This window comes from Chelon labrosus (assembly GCF_963514085.1).
Source record: "Chelon labrosus genome assembly, chromosome: 23".
Classification (NCBI taxonomy): domain Eukaryota; kingdom Metazoa; phylum Chordata; class Actinopteri; order Mugiliformes; family Mugilidae; genus Chelon; species Chelon labrosus.
Window position 1 is genome coordinate 11,463,528 of NC_140356.1, and position 16,746 is coordinate 11,480,273.

The 16,746-nt window shown below is 41.1% G+C and overlaps 1 protein-coding gene across 1 annotated transcript; it reads right to left on the bottom strand.

The window, feature by feature from the left end:
- Positions 1-801: 801 nt before the first annotated feature.
- Positions 802-5,964, bottom strand: LOC311508544 (high affinity choline transporter 1-like; the record flags this gene model as incomplete). The annotated part of the gene is made up of 8 exons (XM_084573353.1): positions 5,667-5,964; positions 5,414-5,527; positions 4,970-5,125; positions 3,709-3,857; positions 2,661-2,804; positions 2,340-2,493; positions 1,431-1,648; positions 802-1,308 (listed from the first exon to the last, which is right to left on the bottom strand). The coding sequence occupies exons 1-8, from the start codon at positions 5,848-5,850 to the stop codon at positions 802-804; spliced, it is 1,626 nt and encodes a 541-aa protein (XP_084429479.1). The 5' UTR covers positions 5,851-5,964.
- Positions 5,965-16,746: the final 10,782 nt, after the last annotated feature.

Genomic DNA, 16,746 nt, shown 5'->3' on the forward strand with positions numbered 1-16,746 from the left:
CCTTCGCCTCATCCATTCTTAGGTTATAGTCTGTGTTACTAGTGTGGTGAGTTTTATGCAGTGACTCTATTAATGCACTTTAGTCATTGTTTTTGATAGAAGTTCTTTATTACTGATTTACAGTGTTTGTTTAAGTCAGAAGTATATGATAATTTAAAGGTAAGTAAAAGAAGTTATTGCTAACATTATCTTTCCATGCAGATAGTTTTACAGTCAGCTGTTTTTGCCCGAGCTGCTTTCTACCAAGGACATAGCTAGACCTTGTGTATATAAGTGCATCTATTCACCTTGTAATACAAGGCAATGCTCTAGTTAAACCTCATTTCAGACTATGTGAGTTTTTTAACGTACAAACCATGGACTCATGTTATAAAACATCATTTTAAAATCTTGCTGCCTCAAAGTGAAGATACCTCAGCCTCAGCTTCACAGATGATTCTGCTGGTCTCTACAAACACACAATGTCCCAACATACATGCTGAGCTGTTCCCTTTAAACATAAAAGACATAAAAAGAAATGTACTACACAAACAATCACCAAAGTAAAATCCTCATCTCAACCAAAGTTTTATGTTTTGTCGCTAAAGGAACGACAACTACAACTCACTCTTAGGATTTGTTCACACTTGATTCAGTTTAAAAGGAACTCTGGTACAACTGCAAGTGTGAATGCTGCCATCCGAAAGTTGAGCTAATGTGTTGGTCTGGCCAAATGTACTATTTTGTGTTTTGGTCAGGACCAAGAGAACCCTTAGACATATCATTGATCCCCATTGATCCCCATTGATCCCCTTTCTATTATTATTCTTCGTTCAGTTTTTCATTTTCTTCCACATTTCTCTGGACTGGTGCCATGTAATGTGTGTTGCTCTTCAAATCAGCATCACTTGTACTTTTCAGCAGCCTCTTCTTAGATATCCACTTAGCCAGCTGTGATACTAGTATAATAGTTGCGGTGGTGAGGAGCATAATTGTAGTGCGAAAAGGGAACAAGCGGTGTCTGGAACCATCCTCCTGTATCTCATCCCACGGCAGGGGCAGAACATCAGGGAGGCCTATTTGAGATTCCCCTACCAGAACTCTCAACAGAATCCCGAACACAAAGCCAGAACAGGCCCCGTACACGTTCACCAACTGGGGCAAGAAAAAGATGCACATCACTTGGGGAGTCAGCAATGAATACAAAACATCTACACTGACCATCCAGAACAGGTGAACGGATGACGATATCATGGCCAGGCCTGCTCCTATCACTCCACACAGGACGACTGACAGCTTAACCACCACAAGAATATTTTTTTCTGATGCCTGAAATAGAAGAAATCCTCTTATGAGCAATCAGGTTTGTTAAACCAAAGTGGATAATTCTTGAGACATATTCATTTGCTGCTTGCTTGTGTGCTGCAGACCAAAACCAAAGTGTTACTCACCTGCTTGCAAATGATATTCTTGAAGATATTTCGGGCCAGTTGGGAGGCAGCAGACAGAAGTACAGAGTCGACTGAGGACATCACAGCTGCAGCGAGTGCTCCAATACCGATCAGTGAGACGAAGAAAGGGCAAAGATACTGAAGGGCAATTGGCAAGATCATACCAGCTTTTCCCTGTTCGTACGGACTGGGTGAACCAAAGGTGGTCTCGTTCCAATCTGACAGACATAAAGGAAATGGAATTACAAAAAACACATACAATATATGTGTTGTGTGTGCATATATATATCGGTATTCTCTACATTTCTAAATAAAAAACTATTCAAGATATCTGCGGATTTTCACATAATTTGTCAACTTGTGCATTTACTCAGGAAAATAAGCCAATAGTTTAGTTAAAAAACAAAATGATGATGACATGGACAAAGGAGCTTTCTGAGAACCTCAGAAAAAGGGTTCACATACTTCCACAACTCACAGATGTGTAATATTATGTATTAAGTATGTATATGTAAGTATTTGCGCCCTTCTTATGTTAAACCTGTTATACCTTGGCTTGTCGTACGGTAGAAAGTATGCACGGGGCCATGACCCATTTGCAACCAAACCTTTTCTCCTACTATTTTTGTAAAAAATGTGGTACCTTCAGGCATTCATAAATGGCTCTCAACTGTGAACCTGATTTGTGGAGGTCCAACTTTTTGGCTGATTTCTTTTGATTTCCCCATGTTGTCAAACAAAGAGGCACTGAGTTTAAAGGTAGGTCTTAAAATACATCCACAGCTACACCTCAAACCGACTCAAATGATGTCACTAAGCCAATCCATATAACCATCTCATCAAAACTATAGTGTAACATGAAACCTGTGGAGTGGTTTCAGCTTGTATGTCGTGTGTTTGTGTAGGTACTGGTAGATGCCGCCACTGCCCCAATGATGAGTGATGGGATGCCGAGGATTGGACATATTATTGCTCCAGCATAACAAGTGAGCTTAGCTTGGGCATTAGTGGCTGTGGACAGGACCCTCTGGTAGAACGCCTGGTAGCAGATCCCTCCAATGCCCTTGGAGAGGATTAAAAAAAACGAGGTAATGAATGCGTTTAAAGGCCACCTAAGCCATCATAACATATTTTCTCTCTGAAGAATGATGTGTTTTTTACTAACAAGCAAAGTGTAGTGGAGTTGCCTATGTAAGATATGTGATGGGGGCCGTTGATGATGTCCCTTACCAGTAGCAGTAACTCATCTACCCAGCGTCCTACATCTTTTAGTTCTAGTCTGCCGATCCATGGCTCCTGGTGCAGCTTGGTTACTGCAGCAGCAGTGAAGTTAGCAGAGTGGGGGCTTGTCAGGATAAAAGGCACGCAGAGCCACTGAAATAAAGAGAAAACTATTAAACAGTGCTGCCTCGGAAGGTAACCACGAATGTCTTCACCAAATCCGTTTTTGTTCTACTACTTTCTACTACTTTCAAGACATTAGGAACACACCAAATCAACATCAAAGAAATACCAGCAGCAAAGGCCGACTGTGACATCGCCTGTGTCCGGACCAAAAAGTTCCACTTCAACACATGAACTACAACCAAGAGCCAGCTAGCACATGTATTCTTCTTGATTTCAGCGATCAAGAGAAAATGTAATATCTTGGTGTTGTACAATATCTCAAAAGCATCAATGTCATTATTGACTTTTATTATATACACTCTGGATGCCAATGGTGGCTATGGCCACATGTGTCACAGCCCTTACACCTCTGCAGAATCATGAATGTTGATCATGGGACACCATCCAGTGGTTGTTGAGACAGACCAGTTCAACATAACTATAGTAAAAATGTCTGTGAAGAATCTCAATCATCGAGGTGATGGTATATAAAACAAAGGCGACTAGATATGTTAAGTTTTCTTGAAGACATTCTGCCTCTTAGCCGAGCAGCTTCTCCAGTTATAAATGCCTGGTGGGGGACCAGGTTTTGATCCTGTTTTAACTCATTTAATGCCAGAACCTTTAGACTCGAGGTGTGAATAGGGGAAAATCTATTTGGGGATGGATGTTAAGACCGTGATGTAAGTGGGTGTTAGATCGTGTCTCAGTCAACCTCCCATCTGTCTTCTCTGACTAAAATGTACTCATGCAACGTGCACCCTGATGCAACTGCTTAGATAAGTAGCTAAACGTCTTCAAGAAAAGTCCAGTTGCCTTTGTTTTAAATTTAGTTTTTTGCATGTACTAAAAATGGTGTGAGAAAGCTGCAGCAAAAAAAAAATCTCTGTACCAAGCCGATGGCGATGAAGCTTAGCTGGATGACATCAGTATAGGCCACAGAGTATAATCCTCCCATTAATGTGTAAACGACTGCCACAGCTGCAGAGATAACCACAGCCAGTGCGGAGGAGATATCCATGACCACACTTACTGTCCCACCTGTAAGACATACATTAATAAGTTTCACAAAGCTGCTATTGTGTTACTTTCACTGTAATTTTACAATAGTAGTCAATCATTCACAACTTTGACTGTGGTATTACTAATTTGAAAATTGTTGTATAAGATACACTGTCTGGCCAAAAGAAAAGTCACCACCAAAAAAAGGGTTGCACACTCTAATATTTCGTTGGGCCACCTTTCGCTTTGATTACAGCACGCATTCGCTGTGGCATTGTTTCGATAAGCTTCTGCAATGTCACAAGATTTATTTCCATCCATTGTTGCATTAATTTTTCACCAAGATCTTGTATTGATGATGGGAGAGTCTGACCACGCATGATGGGTGCATCACTTCATCTGCCTCTCTTCTTACCCTGATGCGCCCATCACTCTGGAACAGGGTAAATCTGGAAAATCCGGAAAAATCTGAGACCACATGACCTTCTTCCATTGCCACAGAGTCCAATCTTTATGCTCCCTAGCAAATTGAAGCCTCTTTTCCGGTTAGCCTCACTGATTAGTGGTTTTCTTAAGGCTACACAGCTGTTCAGTCCCAATCCCTTGAGTTCCCTTCACATTGTACGTGTGAAAATGCTCTTACTTTCACTATTAAACATAGCCCTGAGTTCTACTGTTGTTTTTCTTAGATTTGATTTCACCCAACGTTTAAGTGATCGCCGATCACGATCAATCAGGATTTTTTTCTGACCACACTTCTTCCTCAAAGACGATGGTTCCCCACTATCCTTCCAGTTTTTAACAATGCGTTGGACAGTTCTTAACCCAGTTTTAGTAGTTTCTTCAATCTCCTTGGATGTTTTCTCTGCTTGATGCATGCCAATGATTTGACCCTTCTCAAACAGACTAACATCTTTTCCATGACCACGGGATGTGTCTTTGGACATGGTTGTTTAAGAAATGAGAAACTACTCATTGCATCAGTTGGGGTTAAATAACTTGTTGCCAGTTGAAAGATAATCGCCCATGCGGTAAATATCCAATAGGAGGCTCGTACCTATTTGCTTAGTTAAATCCAGGTGGCAACTCCTTTTTTGCCAGGCCGTGTTGATCATAAGACTAGTATTGTATTCTGTTAATGACAAACTTACCCAACGCAGAAAGAATGCATGCTATCCATAAGATGTCTCCAAGGAAAGCAGGAATGAAGAGTACAGCTCCTACAGCATTGCCATATTTCTCTTGAAATGGGTCTATGAGTGTGACATATTTCTTTGACCGAATAGGTTTGACAAAGAACAGTCCACCTGAAGTCAGACAAATCGAAACAACACAATTATGGAGCAACACAGCGAATAGTTTATATACCGTATTTCGTTAAATTACTAATTACCTAGAATAGTGATAAATAAATCAATCATAACCACACAAAGACACAAATTTGCCCTATTTATCTTTAAAATAAATAGAACCTAACATTTGACATTTTATTGAATTTACTGTCGATTTTTACTGTCTATGGTTTTTTGAGGAGATTGAGGTTCCTCTTTGTACCATCATTTTACATCAAAGCAGTTGCATTTGAGCTCATTTACCTATAATCAGGTTCATGGAGAAGGCAATAGGTCCAACAGACCAGACCAGTCCCTTTGTCGGATTATAGACCAATTCAGCGTTACCCAAAACATAACCTCCTCCAACCCACGTGGCTGCAAAACACGAGTGGACATACAGCCAATGAGAAAGCACAAAAACATTCACCGATTTCAAAGTTGAGCTCTGACATTCCGACATTATGACCATCTAAGGCCCCATCAATGACGCTGTAGCTATCATCATTTTCCTTACCTGTCATAGTAAATATGCTGACCCAGATGTTCAAGTTCCGTCCTCCAACCATTGCCACTTCACTACGGCTCCCAGGGCATTTCTTCTCCTCATGCTTGGACTTCTTGGATGCCCAGATGCCTGTTCCCAGTATGATTACGTAAAACACTCCTATGGACAGTAGTCCTAGCCAGTTTACTGCCATCCTCAGTGTCTGTGGGGATGGGAAACACACATAAAGGTTTTTGCAGAGGTTTTGCAGCTAAGGAAAACTCTGTTGTACTGATTTTATTCTATGTCTTAAGACTGACAATGAAATGTATTTGTTCAATTTGTTAGATTCTTAGGATTGTATGCACAGTTTCTAGTGTCCATCTGCAGAACAGGAATTTCGGGATGGTAGTGTTACAGTGAGCAAAAATAACTTGCATCTCCAGAATTGCGGACGAATAGTTTGGCAATGGTTTGTTTTGACTAGTACAGGTGTCAATCCAGTCAAGTAGGGGTGCGCCGATCAGCATTTTTGCAGGCGATCACTGATGGTCAGTCACCCGGGGCCACTATGTTGTGCTGCTCCAGTCCAGTGGCCAGGACGTCTCAAAGCAGGCCACTGTCATAATTTCGTATTTTTGGTACCTCCGTTGTAATCCTGTTTGGTTTCTTTGCGTTTCCTGTTTTTATTTTGTAAGCTTCATCCTTGGTGTTTCTTGTCTTTGATTGTTTGATTGGTTTCTCCTTGAGTGCTCCACTCCTCATTAGTTTCACCTTCATCAACCCCTCTGCCTATGTGTGCTTATATAGCCCTGCCTTTCCCTTTGTTTGCTGCCACTTTGTCTGTGTTGTTCCCTGGATGTTTTGATTGTGTTTTTTCCTTGTGATCAGTGCCTGTGCTCAGTTCAGTTTTGCGTTTTGACATTTTCTTTTTTGGTTTCACAGATTTACTTTTGTTGAATTACTCTATGTTTGATTACCTCTTGTTTACCTCTGATTAAAAGATCTGCTGCTAACGTCCTGGCGCCAGATACTGCAGCACACCCTCAGAGGTCTATCGGAGCCCATGCCTCAGCGGGTCAGGGCTTCCATTTAAAACCTGTCATCTTCTTTTGTCATCTCTTTTTTCAATGAATCATCACAAAAAACTTAAATTCCTCCAGAGTAATCCTAGGTTCAAGAGTATGCTGGACCAGTTTACAGAACAGAGAGACTTTTATTAACCGGCCACCAAAGTCCTAGTAAGAGCAAATTTGGCAGTCACTGAATGTCAGTGTAGTAAGCTGTAGTGTAATTACTGTTTGCATCTTGTAAGCACATACTAATACTATTGGCATTTACTGGTGAAGTCCAGTTCGGTGCAGGAATAAACTGCACTTTGCATTTAAAGGGGAATTACCGTTTTTTACAACCTGGACCTTATGTCTGGCATAAAATATGATCGTTTACTCACCCATATAACTTTATTGTCATTTGGAGTCTTTCGGACGATATTTAGATCTGCGTATATCCATATAGTGGTAGTGACTGGGGCACCGCAACGCAGCCTCTAAATAACGCATTATTTGCCACGAAACTCTTTCATTTCGCGGACGTGCAGCGGTTTGCTCTTCTTTGGCCAGCTGTTCTTCTCTCTGCCTCTGCATCCTCCTTTCAACGAGCTCCTCATCCGTATACTCTGGCTCAAAACGGTAAGGACGTCCATCATAAACAAAGTCCTCATCCACAACCTCAGAATCGGAAAAATATTCAGCCATGTTGCAAAAAACTAGCAGTAGCAAATTACAGGTAAACAAGATGCGCAGGGATGACATCATCCAGGTCAGAGGTTAGTAGGTCAATCTACTGGTAACTCCGGACTCAACGGGGAATAGTACTAGCAAATCATAACAAAGTATTGGTGAAATGAACGAGTTTCACGGCAAATAATACGTTATTTAGAGGCTGCATTTCGGTGCCCCAGTCGCTCTCACTATATGGATATATGCAGATCTAAATACCATCCGAACGACTCCAAATGACACCAAAGTTATATGGGTGAGTAAACGATCGTATTTTATGCAAGAAATAAAGTCCAGGTTGTAAAAAACGGTAATTCCCCTTTAATGTTGCTCAAAATTATAGTATGGAATTATGTCAACTATGTGTCTATGCAGCCCTGATGTAGTGTATGAACTGGGATGGTACGTTAAACGTAGCTCATAGCTAAAATAGCTCCCATAATTGCGACTCTAGAGTCCACATTTAGTCAAAGGCCCAGAGCCTGAGGTAATAACATTTGAAATGTGTCCGTTCCTGTGCCTTTGTCAGTTTATCAGGGAACAATGGAGCAGTGCTAAGGTTTGCATTAAACTCACCACAGGTCCTTTCTTTCTCAGTTGGCTTCATGCCACTCCTCTTAAAAATATTTCCTGCCAGCCAACACCCCCCCCCCCCCCCCCCCCCCCCCCCCCCCCCTTCATTCCTCAGTCTGGCTCCCATTACACTGCGTCGGTCAGTCCCAGTTTATGCCAGGGGCCCTGCTCACAATAGTAAGGTCTTAACCGTTCTATGGAAAGTGTATATATTCCATTACTCATCATTGGGGCACAGCCGACCCTGTTATACTGCAAAAATAGTGTGTCTACAAGGTTTTCCTCACCATTGAACAGTACATAATCAATTTCACGTAATGCCTCACAACAGGACCGTTGAACCAATTGTTTCTTAAACATTTGAGTAAAAATTTGGTTTGCCTACCAAATATACATCAATTAGTCATGTTTGCACTTAATTTTCTCCAACTTGATTGACCTCAATTCTGAAATAATGTAAGACGTGTCTTTTATAATAGTTAATATAGTTTCAAGATAAGTTAAAGATTTTTATTTTATCGATGCTCAGCTCCTGAACCGGGTTAACAGAGATATACTGTACATGTAAACAACCACCCACATGCAGTTACAACCATATTCAAAATCAGGAGGTGATTGACACGAATAAATGAGGTGCTGTTCATGTTTACGTTTTAAAATACAGTGACTTTTTAAATTAAAATACACAAAAGAGGGACTTTTAATGGTGTGCCTGTAAAAATGACGGTAAAGGAGAAAAGGAACATCCTTCTGGATCATTTTGGACTGTGGACATGTAAAGGAGCCTCACAGTATTGGATGTTTCACTGCTAGGGAATTAAATCTGAGCACAGTGAAGTTGTTTTCAGCGGCACATACCTTGAACAAATTTGCAGATCAGTTCTTCTGTAAAACTACACACTAAATGCATAGATACAAATAAAAAATTTGCAGTTTACTTCTTGTTACTTTACATGCAGTTGCTGCAAAGATGCTTCTCCCGATCATCTTGTTTTCCACTATTTGTCATGTACCAGCTGACTGGGATTTTTTTGCAGTGTGCTTTGTTAATCAAATGGAAAATACAAATAATCATTGGCAATTTAAACTGTAAAAAAATGTCAGTGGAGCAATAATTACAAGCTGCAAGCTGAACAGTTAGCAGAACTCTAAATTTTTTTTGTGTGAATTTATAAAATCCACTGACAGCAAATGCTCCATTCTCACAAAAATAGCACTCCTGAGGAAACCATGTATCTTTACAATATTTCTTTTCATTACAAGTTAAGAAAATTGGAAATTATTTTGCGCCAAAATAATTTTGAATTGTTACTTACCTGAGTTATCTTGGAGTGTCCAAGTTTGAGCAGAGCTCCTCAAAACCACTTATCAGTGAGTAGGCACAGTCCATTTTCTTAAGACTGACAGGGTGCCACAATTTGCTCAACCTGAAATACCTGACATCTAGTGACATGATTGGTTCATGTGGCATGCTATGGAGGCTATGGGCGACACGCTCTCACATTTTTCACAGCCACAATGAAAACAAATCAAAACACCAAACAAAAGTGGAGCTCAACTGCCGCAAAGTTACCACCACAACAACTGGAAGTAGAAAAAATAAATAAATTCACACCAAGCTGAGCAGTTGACACCACAACCAAATGGTCCCGTACTGAAATCCACAAATTCAGCGGAGGTTTAGAAGAGTTTAAAGGTTTGGCCAATTTGTTGGTATTAAAATACAAAATAGTCTTTCATAGTCTCAATGTGTGGACGAATGCACAAAATCATTCCAGATGAAAAGTCCAGTTGCACATGTAACTGATGTGTATATTGTGATAGAGTATTTGTGAATATTTGAAAGAATTAAACCCAAAATGTGTCTGGGTTTGGCCATATTTAATAAACAATTACAAAACTCACCCGCTTAAAGCTGTGTCTCACTGGCCATGCTGCTGCTTGTACCTGTGTTCAAACATACAGTACATCCATACTGTTACACCACTGCATTGAGTCTGTTGTATCATTCTACATCATATAAAGTAGACACTGTATAAATAAACTGTATTTTATTTTACTATGACCTACATTTATTGTAAGTAGTAACAAAGTTAAACTGTAACATTCAGTAATAATAACAATATAATAATATTAATAACAACATACATAGTAGTGATACTAGTTGTGATTATGCATCATTAAATCAAAACTTAAACAGTAGCGACAGTATCTACGGTAGCATTATTAGGCAACTTTGCTTTATTTAAACTTACAAATGAAAAGTCAAACAGCATTTTTTTTTATGTTAGAAAGGACAACATACCTCGACACTGGGACCTCTCTTCCACCTCCTCTTTCTGAAAGCTGCACCTGAGGGCTTGGACGACTTTTCATGATGACAATATCAGTTTGACTGTCAATAGGAACCGCGGGTTTAAGCTGTATTTATTCATTTTATATTTTTAAGAGGGAGCACGAGGAAAGAGTGCGAGGAAAGTCGAGGCTGCAAATTATTACTATTATTTTTATTTTAGCTGTATTTTTTGGGGTTATTTTTTAAGATCCTCCAGCAGGTGGCGCCCTAGATGACCGCCTATATGGCCTCTGCCAAGAGCCATTTCTGAAAATCACTAAAAAAAACTAAAAAACTGAAAGAAAAACGTGGTTTTACCAGAACCCATATTAACACTAGTTACTGAAATTAAATAGTTTAGTCTTTCCTCAACTTAATACTCAAAAATAGACCTAAAACCTACCCGTTGTTGAAGAAAATGCTGCAAAACTAATGGATGTTCAAAAACAAAGCAACCAACCAATCCACCATCAACTCACCCAGCTTCATCTCCCACTGTCACCACAACCAAAGCAATCATGCTGGTACCTTCCCAACTTAAACCTCAATCCTATATACCCTCTGGAGCGCGCCACGCACAGGACGGCTTTAAAAGATGAACATCAGTAAACCCCAACCAGGTCCTGACAAGCTCACCCCCACCAGAGAAACATGTCCCCATCCAGGAAAAAAAAGGCACAATGATCGAGTGGTTCGAAGGAAGGCTGAGTTACTCAGTCCAATTGGTTCACTTCTTAACTGCAAGAGAGACTGCGAGGGACTAAAAGGACCTCAGACACTCTACTCACTAAAGACACACCAACAGGAAACATGTAGCAGCCAACAACAATAAGTCACCTCCATTCATTCAACAACAAAACGCCGGTGTTCAGTCTCCACAAAAGTTCAAACTATCCCAGATGACCTGGCTCAAGGGCCACAACAGAAAGTTGAGAGAGTGCGACAGAGTTACAAAATGAAATGTGTATTGCAACAAGTTATATATATAAAAAATGTTTAGTACAATTAAGGCAAAGAAAATGAGCCAAAGACACTTATACTGTCACTGCAAAGCCCATCGGGGTGCAGAGGGACGTAACAACATAATTTAAGAACTTTTGTACATGTAGTGTAAAAATTACATCCCATGAGATCCTACTAAAACGACTGAAATGACCTCTCAATACATCACACATACATCGATCAGCCACAACAATAAAACCACTGACAGGAGAAGTAGATAACACTGACCATCTTGTGACAAATCAATGTTCTGCTGGGAAACTTCTGGACCTGGCATTCGTGTGGATGTCACTTTGACATGTACCACCCACCAAGACCAGACCAGGCACCTCCACCCCATAGTAGTGACTCTCCTTGATGGCAGCAGCCATCCCCAGCAGGATGCAGCCTGACACAGGCACACACACAAAAACAGTTTAGGAACAACTCAAGGTGTTGACCTGGCCTCTAAATTCACGAGATCCCAAACTGATCAAATATTTGTGGGATGATCCACAGAGGCCCCTCCTCTCAACCCATAGGACCCAAAGGCCCCCACTAACAACAATCTGTTGCCAGACACCACAGGACACCCTCAGAAGGCCCATGTTTATTCTCTGATGAGTCACAACTGTTTTGGAGGCACAAGGGAGACCTACACAATATTAGGAAGGTGGTCATAATGTTATGCCTGATCGGAGTACAAACTGTGTGAGATTACCTACCTAACTACATGTGCATTCACACAGTTTAATAACTTGTCTTGTGACTGTGTTCAGAATCTAATTTCTTCAACCTGAAGATGAATCTTAGCTGTTCTTGAAGGGTTTTACAGATTTTTTCCAATTGCGTGGTGCTGCAAGAGCTACAGGCCACAGAGATCCTCAACCGTAGAAATTACGGCACAACAGTGATGTTGAGAAAAACAGGTATTCTCCAAAATGTAATGACATTGAGGAATCTTGTCTACTAGGCTGTCAAGAGCCTGGTAGCAACGCTAAAGGGACTCATCTTCTTTCTGACACCTATGTTTGTGTTCTTCATTTGTCTGGGCAATTTTTTATTTTTATTTTAATTTTAATTTTTTTGCAACGTAAATACCTTATATTGAAAAAATATTCCCACACAAAGATAAGCCAGGTGGACAGACTTATCCAAACAGACTGAGACCTGAAGAAGGGTGGGCCCTCTTAGACTTAGGTTGTCTTTTTTTGTTTGTTTTAAGCTTACCGTTTAAACAGGGGTGTTCAGCTTCTTAAAAGTATTCACTATACAATATGTCGTGTATTCTTAAGCGAGGGAGGGCCTCAGTTCACTGTAAACACATACATTGTACGCTTGTCATGACTAAACGTATGTGAACTTTTGTATCACGTGTGACCATTGGACTTCTCTTTACGTACAGCTAAAAAACTGAAAGCCAGATCATGTGTGTGCAGTAAGTGTTCATAGGTTCTGGGGGTCCCCAATAAGTCACTTTGGTCCAGACTGAAACACCACAATAAAAAGGATTGTCATAAAATTAGGTACACATGTTCAAAGTCCCTATATACTGTAGTAATCACAATGCTTTTAACAACCCTTTAATGTTTCCTCTGTCTTCAACAGATGTTTGCTCTTTTTAGCGCAATTTATTTGATCCCTCTAATAAAACAGAGCACTGACCAACACTTGAGTGTCATTACATTGACTCAAAACGCCTCTGAACAATTGGGCTCTAATTTGTCCTTGAAATTAACTTTTGCCACTCACTGATATGTAATATTGGCTCATTTTTACAGAATAAAAGCAAATACACAATGTTTGATTCATTCGTTTGATTAGTCTCTCTCTACGTTCAGGATTTGTGTGAAGATCTGCTGTTTTTATGCAGAAAAGAAGAAATTTATGGGGGTTGCAAACACATTTAAGCACCACTGTAGAGTCTATCATAAAAAGCCGTTTGTTTTTCTACTTCATGATCAATATAAAAAGGGATAACATACTGGCTAATTCTAAGCATGTGAACTTTCATGTTTTGGTCCGTGCCAGCATAATGAAATACACGCGCGTCCACAAGCGTGGACAAATGTTGTAGATGCCAATTTAAAAATATCTTAACGTTTTCTTCTTTCGTTATTGCTTCTCAAATTGCTCTATGGTCCGTTTCACGCTTTCCTCCACATCTCTACGAACCAGTTCCATGTAATGTGTTTTGCTGTTCATATCAGCTTCTTCTCAGACAATCACAAAGCTGGTTCTTCTTTCCTCTTTGTTTTTAGTACCACGATCAAATGTGTCCAACACTTACAAGACCTATCAAAACTAAAGACGTAACCGTGAGACTACTTTCAGTTTAGTTCATGCATAACAAGCTAACCATCACCATGTTAGCAATGTCCATGTGAGCATGCAAGCAGGGCAGGTAGCATGACTCTTGGTCATGTTTAAACTGAGACAGTCGGTTATTGTGTTACAAACATGATGTCATATCGGAGAACACCTCACTCAAAGACATGAACAAAAAAAAAATACTCACGGCCTTCTGATTTGATGCACCAAGAGACTGAACGGAGATCAGCCATCTTAAGTCACAAAAGTCATTGTTAGGGCCTGGTAGCATTTCACGTATCTTAGTAACCACAACTGACTTGTAACTGGATCACCAGAGTGTGAGCGCTGCTAATGATCGGGTTGAGGATCAGGTTCCGTCCAGCTGTAAACATACACTGCTAGTTGGCGGTGCGTCACTGTACATGTAGTCTGCTGGAATCTTTGGGGTGGGGGTTCTTCTTTCGGAGCAATGCCACTTTTTTTATCACAGCGATAAAGAAGGATTTCAGAAAATTTCCATCTACCCTGGAATTAAAAAGTATCCATCTTTTGTCTCAGAAAAACACCTGGGCTCTTTATGATTGATCACCTTCCAAGGTAGAAACAGGACATGGGCGACCTTCCAGGCCAATTTAACCAAAAGAGCATCGTGTCACCTAAAAGCCCGGACCTTTACCTCAAGCTATTGCTGTTGCTCCAGAATGTGAGTTTAATGCAACACTGCCTCCTAAGGACAGAAGTTGGCGGGTTTCCCAACTTCACATCTGAGGCAGGATCTAGAACTTTGAATCTTCTCTCAACATTGCCACCATCATGCAGACCGCACAGTATTAACCCTTCTCTGTCGCTGACCCTGGCCTCTTCCGCGCTGACACGCGAGACCAACGAAGGAGAATGGCTCGCCACTTGTCTGACCCCGAGACCTCACCGGAGGGAAACCCCCCTCTGGACTGAGTCCTATACAGCCAACCGCACTGACTCAGAGAGTCAATCGACGGCCACCTCACGGGGCAAGTCTGGTGTCGTTGACTTCTATATGACTGCATGTGATTGTTCTGGGTGTTTAGTCATTCAGATCATATGTTGTAATGAGTTGACCTTGTTTGAATGGCTGCCCACAGAATGAATGGAGTTCAACGGATGAATGAATGAATGGAGGAACATATGGGCTAATAGAGCAAAGGAAAGTTTGACCACATGGAAAATAAATGACTGCGTTAGAGATAGGAATGGGTCCAATGAATATTAACAGGCATTAAGTGAATTTTTGGCCTCTTGGGCAACTTTAATAAGACAATGGTCACTAGAGGTTTTCTTGTTAAGCCCGTTTTGATGTCATTTTGTGTTTTGGTTGGTTCTGCAAACAGCTATCTAGAAATTATACTGATGAGTATGATCCAAACTGCTTTCAGAAGCAATGTTACTATAAAAACCGATGATACAAACCTTAAACTAGGAGGTGTAGAACTATGACCACTTGTTGTTGTTGGTGTACCAAACGACTTGCGTTGCATTCTCCCTCTCTTAGATCACACTGTCTACGACCGCGAGTTTATTAGAGACCACAGCACAGCCCAACCAGCACACCACAACCTCCCATCTGTTTCTCATCCACTCTCAAAAGACGCCGACGAGCGACCGCCGAGCTCCACATTAACGACAGCACAGTCACTGCCATCATCAAACAATATACCAGCCACTCAGCCGTTTCCAGATGTGTCACCGTACCCTCACACAATCCTAAATCCGACTCAGGATGTGTCACTGACCGCGTTAATGGGTCAGCTGGCGGCGTCTGGACAACCTGAGCTGGAGTCTTCGCTCTCTGCACCCTTGTTATACAGCCTGGAGGCATCAGAGATGTTCACACCCGCTTTACCCTCTGAGCTTTTTAGTGGACAGCTGGGGACGGATGCAGTATTTATGTCTGTGATTCCTGTGCTGCAAACGTTCTCCATATCTTCACTTTCTGATACTGGAGAATTTTTGCAGCAGAATCTTGAAGACAGTTTTGACAAAAATGAGCAGACATTAAGCTTAGGAAATGTAACACTGCTACCAACACATCTGTCATCGAGCCTTTCTTCATCAAACCCTCCTGAAATTATTTCAGTCCCAACGCTATCTTTCAAACCAAGCGGTGGGACCGTACAAGTCATGTCATCAGAGGAACTAATTCAGACTCTGCTCCTTGAGAAAACTGAGATGTTCTCCCACGTATCTTTAGTCAATACGGTGACGACAAGCTCTTTTTTAAGTAAAACACTTCTGGATATAATTCCACCAGTTCTAAAAACTGTAACTCAGGAACTTCACACAACATCCTTGGATCTAGACCCTTCGTTCCCATTACGTGACGAATCAGTAGCACAGGATGTAAGTGGGTGTCCTTCAGCAATCAAAAGAACTTTGACTGAATATCTTTCAATACGGCCCTCGGGAGATGTTTCAGAGGAACTTACGGAGTCTAATGAGTTTGCATCTGCACTGTTAGGGTCAGCGGAGGAGATGTCTGCTAGCGAGGCTTCAAAAACATCTCGTCAACAAATAAACATCTCGGAAGGTGACGTCCTCTCTACAATAACACACCCGTCATCAACCCTGAGCTCATTTAACTACAATGGAAACAGCCGGAAACCAATCACAGAGGAGCTTCCTACTCAGCAGTTTCTGAGCATGTCAACCTCATGGTCAACATCATTGCTAACTTCAGGCTTTTCCTTGTATCAAAGGCTGAGCTCAGTCCAGCTTTCGCACCCTTCAGCTTCTATCTCGAGTGAGTACCGCGCATCTATGCCCCTGAGCAAGGCATTGGAAGTCTCAGTTGCAGCTGAACATGTCTTCAAGATACAGGCGTGGCAGCACCTTTAATATAATTTCTGAATCTACTGTGTATCAAATTTAAAATAAGTTTATATTTATTCAAAATGTCTATGAAAGTAATTGTTTTATTTTCCAGGTTCTCTGAATCTCCCACCTAAAGTGGCACAGTCTATCCCAGCTCTGATGGCCACTGTTGGTTTCCCCTTCCACTACTTGATCCCATCCAGAACATTCGTAGATCCAGAGGACGGCGAGGCTGCTGCTCTGTCCCTGGAGATGCAGCTGACTGATGGACCCCCTGTCA